Raw genomic sequence first — 12005 nt, forward strand, 5'->3', positions numbered from 1 at the left:
CAATCGTCCGTTCCCGGAGCCGCACCGCCGCCCCCCTTGCAGATCCAGAAGACAGAAGACACGACGAAAACGGCGGCTGAAGACTCCTGTCTTCATTAAGGTAGCGCACAGCACTGCAGCTGTGCGCCATTGCTCCCACAGCACACCACACACTCCGGTCACTGGTGGGTGCAGGGCGCTGGGGGGGGGGCACCCTGGGCAGCAATTAGATTACCTTTTGGCAATAAAAACGCACATAATACAGTCTAGCACTGTATATGTGTAAAAACCCCCGCCATTAAGTTACACAAAAGGACAGAAGCCCGCCGCTGAGGGGGCCGGGCCTTCTTCCTCAGCACACCGGCGCCATTTTCTCTTCACAGCTCAGCTGGAAGGAAGCTCCCCAGGCTCTCCCCTGCAGTATCCTGGTACACAAAGGGTGAAAAGAGAGGGGGGGGGGGGCACATAAATTTAGGCGCAAAATTTGTATATACAGCAGCTACTGGGTAAACACTGAGTTGTAGTGTAATCCCTGGGTTATATAGCGCTGGGGTGTGTGCTGGCATACTCTCTCTCTGTCTCTCCAAAGGGCCTGGTGGGGGAACTGTCTTCAAATAGAGCATCCCCTGTGTGTGTGGTGTGTCGGTACGCGTGTGTCGACATGTCTGAGGTAAAAGGCTCCTCTAAGGAGGTGATAGAGCGGATATGTTTGTGGGAGGGTGTCTCCGTCGACAACGTCGACACCTGTTTGGATATGTGTAAGTGCTAAGGTAAAATTATTGCACAAAAGGTTAGGGAACAGAAAGGAAATATACCCTGGTCTGTCCCTATGTCACAGAGACCTTCAGAGTCTCTCAATGCTCACTATCCAAAATAACAAACACTGGTATCGACACGGAGTTTAACTCCACTGTCGACTACGATAATGCAAAGTTACAACCAAGAGGGCTAAAAGGTATTCAATATATGATTATTGGAATAAAAGATGATTTGCATATCACTGATGACTCATCTGTCCCTGACACGAGAGTACACATGTTAAGGGGAGGTATATTTCCCTCCTCTCATGAGGAAAAAGAGCGGGAATCTCCAGACAAGAGACGGCAGCTTCCCACAAGAGAATTCTCAGGCTGTATCCTTTCCCCACTAGGGCCAGGATGTGTTGAGAATCTTCCCCTAGGGTGTCCTGTTTGCACAGACGGTAGCACTAGCTATTCTCAGGGATCCTGCAGATAGTGTGCACATTCTAGTATACTACCCAGACCGGCGATTGTGTCGGCATGGGTTTATAGCGCTGTGGCAGCATGGACAGGTACCTTATCAGCAGAGATTGAGACCCTAGTATGCATATAAATATATTAAGATGCTGTCTTAAGTGATGGATATATAATTATAAAGCATGCCCAAGGGGACATGAGTATACTGGGTCCTAGAGTCAAAGCTATGTCGATTTCTGCTTGACGTGTCCTGTAGAATATACATTGGACAGATGATGCCGACTTAAGAGGCATATGGAAGGCTGAGGATTGTGTGGAGAAAGGTTCTCGAGCCTGGTCTCCACAGCTATAGCTGGTAATTCTGCTAGTTTGCCCTATATTCCTGCACAGCCTAGGAAAGCACGACATTATTAAAGGCAGCTTTTCGAATAAAGAAACAAGAAAGTCTGAGGTGCGTCCTTTCTTGTCAGAGCCGGGGGCAGAGGAAAGAAGCTGCACAACACAGCTAGTCCCCAGGAACAGAAGTCCTCCCCGGCCTCTACAAAAATCCACCGCATGTCGCTGGGGCTCCACAGGCGGAGCTAGGCCGGTGGGGACACGCCTTCGTAAATTCAGCCACAAGTGGGTTCACTCCCTGTTAGATCCCTGGGCAATAGAAATTGTGTCGCAGGGATACAGGCGGGACTGTGAGAAGATGCCCCCTCACCGATGGCCCGGCGGGCTTCCCCCGAAGAGAGGGAGCCAGTGTTAACTGCAATTCGCAAATTGTATCTTCAACAGGTGGTGGTCAAGGGTCCCCTCCTTCAACAAGAGGGTGTTATTATTCGACCAGGTTGTAATCCTGAAACCAGACGGTTCTGTCAGACCCATATTGAATTAAAATCCCTGAACATATACCTGAAAGGGTTCAAGTTCAAGATGAAATCGCTAAGAGCGGTCATTGCAAGCCTGAAAAGGGACATAAGAGATGCATACCTTCATGTCCCCATTTATCCACCTCATCAGGCGTACCTCAGAATTGCGGTACGGGATTGTCATTACCAATTTCAGACGTTGCCGTTTGGTCTCTCCACGGCCCCGAGAATATTCACCAAGGTAATGGCGAATATGATGGTGCTCCTGCGGAAGCAAGGTGTCACTATGATCACGTACTTGGATGAGCTCCTCATAAAAGCGAGATCAAGAGCGCAGTTGCTGGACAGCGTATCACTTTCTCTGGAAGTGTAACGGCAACACGACTGGATTCTATATACAGGTTGAGTATCCCATATCCAAATATCCGAAATACGGAATATTCCGAAATACGGACTTTTTTGAGGGAGAGTGAGATAGTGAAACTTTTGTTTTTTGATGGCTCAATGTACACAAACCTTGTTTAATACACAAAGTTATTAAAAATATTGTATTAAATGACCTTCAGGCTGTGTGTATAAGGTGTATAAGAAACATAAATGAATTGTGTGAATGTACACACACTTTGTTTAATGCACAAAGTTATAAAAAATATTGGCTAAAATGACCTTCAGGCTGTGTGTATAAGGTGTATATGTAACATAAATGCATTCTGTGCTTAGATTTAGGTCCCATCACCATGATATCTCATTATGGTATGCAATTATTCCAAAATACGGAAAAATCCGATATCCAAAATACCTCTGGTCCCAAGCATTTTGGATAAGGGATACTCAACCTGTATTCCAAAATCGCAGTTGGTTCCTACAGCTCAATTGAAAACCAAAACAGGTGTTAGTGCATCACTGCACTCGAGTCCTGGGAAGGATGGTGGCATCATACGAGGCCATCCCCTTCGGCTGGTTCCATGCAAGGACAATGGAACTTACTGGACAAGTGGTCCGGATCACATCTTCAGATGCATCGGTTAATCACCCTATCCCCCAGGGCCAGGGTGTCTCTCCTGTGGTGGCTGCGGAGTGCTCACCTTCTCGAGGGCCGCAGATTCGGCATTCAGGACTGGGTCCTGGTGACCACGGATGCAAGCCTCCGAGGGTGGGGGGCAGTTACACAGGGAAGAAATTTCCAAGGTTTGTGGTCAAGTCAACAGACTTGCCTTCACATCAATATCCTGGAACTAAGGGCCATATACAACGCCCTATGTCAAGCAGAGTTCCTGCTTCGCGACCAACCGGTTCTGATCCAGTCAGACCGCAGGGGCTCATGTAAACCGCCAAGGCGGCACAAGGAGCAGGGTGGCGATTGTAGAAGCCACCAGAATTCTTCACTGGGCGGAGAATCAAGTAAGCGCACTGTCAGCAGTGTTCATTCCGGGAGTGGACAGCTGGGAAGCAGACTTCCTCAGCAGGCACGACCTCCACCCGGGAAAGTGGTGACTTCATCAGCAAGTCTTCACGCAGTTTTGCAAATTGATGGGAACTGCCTCAGGTGGACTGGATGGCGTCCCACCTCAATAAAAAGATAAAAAAGGTTTTACGCCGGGTCAAGGGACCCTCAGGCGATAGCTGTGGTCGCACTAGTAACACTGTGGGTGTTCCAGTCGGTCTATATATTCCCTCCTCTTCCTCTCAGACCCAAGGGCTGAGAATTGTAATAAAAGGAGGAGTGTGAACAATATTCTTTGCTCCGGATTGGCCAAGAAGGACTCGGTACCCGGAACTGCAAGAAATGCTCTCAGAGGACCCATAGCCTCTGCCTCTCAGACAGGACATGTTGCAACAGGGGCCCTGTCTGTTCCAAGACTTACCGCGGCTGCGTTTGACGGCATGGCGGTTGAACGCCGGATCCTAGCGGAAAAGGGCATTCTGGATGCACTTATTCCTACGCTGATAAAGGCTAGGAAAGACGTGACAGCAAGACTTTTTCACTGAAAATAGGTTGCTTGGTGTGTGGCCGGGAAGGCCCTACAGAGGAATTCCAGCGGGGTCGTTTCATGCACTTCCTACAGTCAGGAGTGACTATGGGCCTAAAATTAGGATCCATAAAGGTCAAGATTTCGGCCCTATCCTTTTTCTCTCAAAAAGAACTGGCTTCACTGCCTGAAGTTCAGACGTTGTTACAGGGCTGCTGCATATTCAGCCTCCTTTTGTGCCACCAGTGGCACCTTGGAATCTTAACGTTGTGTTGGATTCGTAAAATCCCACTGGTTTGAGCCACTTAAGACTGTGGAGCTAAAATATCTCACGTGGAAAGTGGTCATGCTTTTGGCCTTAGCTTGGGCTAGGCGTGTGTCAGAATTGGCGGCTTTGTCATGTAAAAGCCCCTATCTGATCTTCCATATGGAAAGGGCAGAATTGAGGACTCGTCCCCAATTTCTCCCTAAGGTGGTATCATCGTTTCATTTGAACCAACCTATTGTGGTGCCTGCGGCTACTAGGGACTTGGAGGACTCCAAGTTGCTGGACGTGGTCCGGGCCCTGAAAATTTATGTTTCTAGGACGGCTAGAGTCAGAAAAACGGACTTGCTATTTATCCTGCATGCACCCAACAAGCTGGGTGCTCCTGCTTCAAAGCAGACTATTGCTCGCTGGATCTGTAGAACGATTCAGCTGGCACATTCTGCGGCTGGACTGCCGCATCCTAAATCAGTAAAAGCCCATTCCACAAGGAAGGTGGGCTATTCTTGGGTGGCTGCCCGAGGGGTCTCGGTATTACAGCTTTGCCGAGCTGCTACTTGGTCAGGGGCAAACACGTTTGCTAAATTCTACAAAATTGATACCCTGGCTGAGGAGGACCTGGAGTTCTCTCATTCGGTGCTGCAGAGTCATCCGCACTCTCCCGCCCGTTTGGGAGCTTTGGTATAATCCCCATGGTCCTTTCGGAGTTCCCAGCATCCACTAGGACGTCAGAGAAAATAAGATTTTACTCACCGGTAAATCTATTTCTCGTAGTCCGTAGTGGATGCTGGGCGCCCATCCCAAGTGCGGATTGTCTGCAATACTTGTAAATAGTTATTGTTAACTAAAGGGTTATTGTTGAGCCATCTGTTGAGAGGCTCAGTTGTATTTCATACTGTTAACTGGGTATAGTATCACGAGTTATACGGTGTGATTGGTGTGGCTGGTATGAGTCTTACCCGGGATTCAAAATCCTTCCTTATTATGTCAGCTCGTCCGGGCACAGTGTCCTAACTGAGGCTTGGAGGAGGGTCATGGGGGGAGGAGCCAGTGCACACCAGGTGACCTAAAGCTTTCTTTAGTTGTGCCCAGTCTCCTGCGGAGCCGCTAATCCCTAATAAAGGATAATAAAGGATGATCTTTGTGGCATTGTGTGGTGTGGTAGAAAGAGACAGACGTGTAGGTGGGGGCAGTCCTTTTTTTTTTTTTTTTTTAGCTCAGTTGGGGATAATAATGGATGGTGTATAGTATATACTACAAAGTGACATACGCTGGAATACTATGGCAGACTGTTTGGAGTCCATTCTGAAAAACTGGCCCATTCTTGTTAGAGTATGTGATGAAAACAAAGATGATATTCCACAAGACATTATGAACAAAGTTAATAACTTTGGGGCAGTACGGATGGTGTAACAGGTAGCATTACTGCCTCACAGCACTGAGGTCATGGGTTCGATTCCCACCATTACCCTAACTGTGCGGAGTTTGTATATTCTCCCCGTACTTGCGTGGGTCTGTTCTGGGAACTCCGGTTTCCTCCCACAATCCAAAAATGTACTGCTAGGTTAATTGGCTCCCAACAAAAATTTACCCTAGCGTGAATGTGTCTGTGTGTACATGTGGTAGGGAATATAGATTGTAAGCTCCACTGGGGCAGGGACTGATGTGAATGGGCAAATATTCTCTGTACAGCGCTGCGGAATATGTGTGCGCTATATAAATAACTGGTAGTAATAATAATAATAACTTTGGTATTAAGCGGACTGCTGAAGATTATTTGGCTCGACTGAAACCTGTAGCTGTAGCCCTGGATCGTGCACAAAGACGCAACTGCACAATCCGTGAGGTCGCACAGGTGTGGAAAAAGCTGAAGAGATTGGACACCACAGCAATGTAATAAAGATGGCAAAGGCAAGAGCTAAAATTGCACTCAGATACCCACTTGCTGGCTAATCCACTGTACTTCATCCTAGGTACATGGGAAAAAAGCTTAGTCCTGCTAAAATTGAGACTGCTATAGAATTTGCTCATGTCAATAATCGTCAAATTATGCCGATCATTATCAACTTTCATGCATCCATGACAGCATTTGCACCATACATGTTTGAAGTGGACACTTTACGCCAAGTATCTCCTGTAGCCTGGTGGATGTCCTACACAGCACAACTTCAGTTAGACACGTCTGTAGTAAATCTTCTGAAGCTGATGTTCACCGCACTTTCATCAAGTGCAGGAATTGAAAGGATTTTTTCAACGTACGGTTTTGTACAATTCAAAACAAGCAACAGCTTGGGAAATGAAAAAGCAGCTAAACTGGTTGCATGCTACAGAGCCTTGTCTGTTGAGGACAAACACAAGGACGTGGACAAAGACGTGTACATGTTTGACTCAGACTCAAACAACTGATTGAGTGAAAGTCAGAGCCTTATTGTACTTATTGATGCAACTGTTTAGTGCAGGCATGTCCAAACTGCAGCCCTCCAGCTGTTGTGAAACTACATATCCCAGCATGCCCTGACCCAGTTTTGTAGTTAGAAAATGCTAAAGGTGTGTCAGGGCACGCTGGGATATGTAGTTTCACAACAGCTGGAGGGCCGCAGTTTGGACATGCCTGGTTTAGTGTGTATTTATTCTATTACTGTGTTCATTTTGTTACTGTTCTCACTTCAAAAATTGTTCATGTATTACTAAAACAAGGTAGAAACATCTAAAATTAAACAGTTTAGTTAAAAATATTAATTAAAAAATCCTATTTAAATCCCCAAAATCTGATTTAAATCAATAAAAAATGTTTAATTTTAATAAATCTGATTTATTTATTTTTTATTTTATTTTTTAAATCTGATTTTTATGCAACCCTGGTTGTATGTAGATAACATTTTACACACAGCTTTTCCATTCCAGGTTTCCTTTTCAGTACAGTATGAAATGGATCAGTCAGACTCACTCATCCAGACAGATGTAAGTGATCAGTGACTGGCTTACCAGTATCTGTTGTTAATTCCATTTGATACATATTCTCCTTCTCTGTAATATTTTAGGTGGCGTTGGGTGTGCTTGGCGGGCTGGCCGTGCTGTGGTCACTTCTCAAAACTGCAGCCTGGAAAAGGAGGATTGGAAGCCAAGTCATTGACTTGCAGGTGAGACACACATGTTGTACAAATTAGTTCATTGGCACTCATCATATGTGTATGTGGTCACAGAAAACTGCCTCTAACTGTATTTTAACACTTGCTTGCAGTAAATATCCAACTTTTATTTTAAACGTTTTCTTCATGTGCTGACAGGACTTGTGGAACAGTCCTGTGCATCATACAGCCCTATATGGGGGCGGGGAGTGATGAGATTGTGGGTGTGCAGCTGCCAGTGAGAGCTGTAAGGGGACGGAGCTGTTAGACACATGTATTACAGCATTATATAATAGATGTGGGATACAGATGTAAAAGGGGGAGATTCCGTTTTTGCCAATGTGCCACTGCAATCTTTGTTTGCACATGTCACCCTATTATGGTAGCCCAACATCATTTGGGCTACCATAATAACTAGCATTGTTACCAGTCAGGAATTGACATCATCTATGAATCTGCCCCAAATATTTATTAATAAATATGTATTATACACAATTTTTATCATAGCGATCCTTTCAAAGTGAGTAAATGTTCATTTTCATTTGCAGACAGTGATTCAGTTTTTGATTTTATACGCTGGGGTCTTGGCCAATGTGTTTGTCGCCGTGACGGTCGGCATTGGGCTGTATTGGCTCCTCTTGTTCAAAGTAAGTATTTTGTTGTGTTCTTTTGTATATAGCATAATTCTGTCTCTTACTCCTAGTAACACTCTATAGGCCTTTTCTGAATTTGATTTATATGCCTATCTTGAGTAGAGCTGATCACGGTTCCCCTGGCCAACGTACAAGCCAGCTTGAGTTCTTTACTAAATCCAAGTTTAGAAGTGCAGCTTTTCTTTACTGGAAGCGTAAAGGAGCCGAGCATTAGACTTTGTGTCATGTTAGAGGAAACTCCTGGCCATGTGTAAGGGCCTGTCCTGCATGCTAATAGGATTGTTGCAGATTTTGGAACTTAAATAAAGGATAAACATAGAACATTTTATAGCAAAGGGCAGATAACAGCAAACAGTATGGTAAATGAGTTCTAAGGTCATTACAGAGATTCACAGGGACAGCGGTGGATTGCACTACATTTATGTCAAAGTGCATATGGATTACAGAGCACGAGAGCAGCGTTCTGCATGCAGAGAATTCGAGTAGGCTACCGATGCCTAGTTGTGGGAGCAGTGCAGGTACTAGAACTGAAATAACAGGGTGCAGAGCTCTTACTTTTTGTGGCATTCCTTGCTGTGTGGTGGAGTACAAGGTCATTTTCATGTCACACAAAGTCTTAAAGTTTGTACCACCTCAGGAGCTTGTTACATATTTCATAGTAGGATATGAGCCTATCCATCCCGCAGGAGACTGTACAGAGCCTACTACTACCTAATGTGGCTGTAGCTTGCAGTGAGGTAGATAACAAGGGTTACATCCTGTGGGAATCCTCTCACATCCTGTCCGGACATGGGCCCTCATTCCGAGTTGATCGCACGCTGCCGTTTTTCGCAGTGACAGATTACTACTGCACATGCGTATGCACTGCAATACGCACGCGCGTCGTATGGGTACAAACAGCATCGTTACTGTGCAATGCTTCTAGCGACGAATCCATTCGCACAGCCAATTGCAAGGAGATTGAAAGGAAGAGGGCGTTTATGGGTGTTAACTGACCGTTTTCTGGGAGTGGTAGGGAAAACGCAGGCGTGTCCAGGCGTTTGCAGGGCGGGTATCTGACGTCAATTCCGGGACCGGACAGGCTGAAGTTATCGCAAGGGCTGAGTAAGTCCAGAGCTACTCAGAAACTGCAAGAAACTTTTCAGTCTCACTCACCTGCACACTTGCAAAGCGAAAATACACTCCCCTAGAGGCGCGACTATCTGATCGCTGCTCTACAATAAATAGCGAGCGATCAACTCGGAATGAAAGCCATGGACTCTTTAATATAGATCCGTCTGTGATTATTTCTAAGTGCCTTTACATGTTGTATCAGCCTTTACTTTGGGTTTAGTGGGTCTATAAATAGTGCTAATACCTGCCTCATATGTGTGTATTACAGGGCCAGCTATATGTTTCTGTCCTGCTGCCGCTACCTAATGATGAAAAACATTTTATAACTTATGTATCCTGTGCTTTTATCCTAAAGGTATGTGGTACTCTCTATTTTGCATTAGTTCAGTAGGAAAAGCCGGCGCACGGGATCCCGACGTGCAAAATACCGACTTCGGTATCCCAATCATGAAAAAGCAGACAGGAGTGAGTAAGGGGTGTTATACCCTCTCCTCTACCCCCCTAACCCTAACCATCCTTACCCGCAACCTAACCCTAACCTCCCCCCTTAGTGCCTAACCTTAACCTCCCCCTTAGTGCCTAACTCTAACCTCCCCCCTTAGTGCCTAACCCTAACCTCCCCCTTAGTGCCTAACCCTAACTTACCCCCTTAGTGTCTAACCCTAACCTGCCCCCTTAGTGTCTAACCGTAACCTCCCCCTTAGTGCCTAACTCTTCCCCCTTAGTGTCTGACCCTAACTCTCCCCCTTTAGTCCCTAACCCTCCCCCCTTAGTGTCTAACTTTAACCTCCCCCTTAGTGTCTAACCCTCCCCTCCCCCCTTAGTGTGTAACCCTCCCCTCTTAGTGCCTAACTCTCCCCCCTTAGTGCCTAACCCTAACTCTCTCCCCTTAGTGCCTAACCCTAACTCTCCCCCCTTAGTACCTAACCCTAACTCTCCCCCCTTAGTGTCTAACCCTAACCTCTCCTTTAGTGTCTAACCCTCCCCCCTTAGTGCCTAATCCTAACCTCCCCCCTTAGTGTCTAACCCTCCCCTTTAGTGCCTAACCCTAACTCTCCCCCTTAGTGTCTAACCCTAACCCTCCCCCTTAGTGTCTAACCCTAACCTCCCCTTTAGTGTCTAACCCTCCCCCTTAGTGTCTAACCCTCCCCCTTAGTGCCTAATCCTAACCTCCCCCCTTAGTGTCTAACCCTCCCCCTTAGTGCCTAACCCTAACTCTCCCCCCTTAGTGTCTAACCCTAACCCTCCCCCTTAGTGTCTAACCCTAACCTCCCCTTTAGTGTCTAACCCTCCCCCTTAGTGTCTAACCCTCCCCCCTTAGTGCCTAACCCTAATCTCCCCCCTTTGTGTCTAACCCTAACTCTCCCCCCTTAGTGCCTAACCCTAACTCCCCCCTTAGTGCCTAACCCTAACTCTCCCCCCTTAGTGCCTAACCCTAACTCTCCCCCCTTAGTGTCTAACCCTAACTCTCCCCCCTTAGTGTCTAAACTCTAACCCTCCCCATTTAGTGCCTAACCCTCCCACTTAGTGTCTGACCCTAACCCTCCTCCCTTAGTGTCTGACCCTAACCTCCCCCTTAGTGTCTGACCCTAACCTCCCCCCCTAGTGCCTAACCCTAACTCTCCCCCCTTTAGTGTCTAACCCTCCCCCCTTTAGTGTCTAACCCTAACCCTCCCCCTTAGTGTCTAACTGTAACCCTCCCCATTTAGTGCCTAACCCTCCCCCCTTAGTGCCTGACCCTCCCCTCCCCCTTAGTGCCGAACCCTAACTCTCCCCCCTTAGTGCCGAACCCTAACTCTCCCCCTTTAGTGTCGAATCCTAGCCTCCCCCTTAGTGTCTAACCCTAACTCTTCCCCCCCTTAATGTCTAACCCTAACCCTCCCCCCTTACTTCCTAACCCTAACCTCCCCCCTTAGTAGCAACCAACCAGCTCCTGTCATTTTTCAAACACAGCCTGTGACATGACAATTAGGAGTTGATTGGCTGATACTTTATCTCCATCCATTTTATCTCTCTTCAAGGCTTAGTACGTAGACACAAGTTTGGGAACTCACTTTAGATGCCTAATTTATATCAATGTGTGCAGAAACAGAGCCCTCTAAGCCACTGGGCTTGTATAGTGCTGTTTGCAGTCACACACTCGTTGCCTCTCACTGTGTTTCAGGCTCTTCAGTTCCTGCACACACTCATTGCCTCTCACTGTGTTTCAGGCTCTTTAGTTCCTGCACACACTCATTGCCTCTCACTGTGTTTCAGGCTCTTCAGTTCCTGCACACACTCATCTCGCAACTTAACATCGATATTTTCTTCATTGACTGGGAGAGACCCAAAAATAGACCCATAAAATCTGAAGGTGAAAATGTTGCTTTGTGCTTTTTCTTTACCTTTACTAATATTGTTAATTTTTCAACTGAAATAATTTAAAGAACTGTTAGTGACTAGACTGCCAGGCCTACCGGTAATGTGCACGCTGAGACCTGGAACTGGCAGCTCTTTTTGTTTCTGTTCTAGTTAAACCTGTTATTCTTTTGGAAGACGTGAAAAGACCACACCAGGTGGCCTTCATTAGGTCTTACCTAATGTTGCAAGACTCCTTGTTACATAATTTTCCATTGTGTATCATTTATTATATAATCATTAGGACAGTCTTTCTTAAACTCAGTCTTCATAAAACCCTAACCTTTCAAGGTTTCCTCCGGAATAATTAGTACCTCCTGTAGATGTATTGTATTAGTCCATGAACACATATGTGCTCCAGTTAGATGATCTGGAAAACATGCGCTGTTAGGGTTCCATGACGACAATATTTTAAAAAACACTGCATTA

The 12005-nt window shown here is 46.3% G+C and overlaps 1 protein-coding gene across 1 annotated transcript in view; it reads left to right on the plus strand.

The window, feature by feature from the left end:
• The window catches only part of TMEM67 (transmembrane protein 67), a 72688-nt gene that overhangs the window by 48421 nt on the left and 12262 nt on the right, over positions 1–12005 (plus strand). The window contains exons 15-19 of the mRNA XM_063924106.1: positions 7190–7246; positions 7327–7425; positions 7962–8060; positions 9448–9534; positions 11436–11532. Of these exons, the coding sequence (XP_063780176.1) occupies positions 7190–7246; positions 7327–7425; positions 7962–8060; positions 9448–9534; positions 11436–11532 (439 nt within the window). The remainder of the gene's footprint in view (positions 1–7189; positions 7247–7326; positions 7426–7961; positions 8061–9447; positions 9535–11435; positions 11533–12005) is intronic.

Source organism: Pseudophryne corroboree, chromosome 5, assembly GCF_028390025.1.
Source record: "Pseudophryne corroboree isolate aPseCor3 chromosome 5, aPseCor3.hap2, whole genome shotgun sequence".
Taxonomy (NCBI): domain Eukaryota; kingdom Metazoa; phylum Chordata; class Amphibia; order Anura; family Myobatrachidae; genus Pseudophryne; species Pseudophryne corroboree.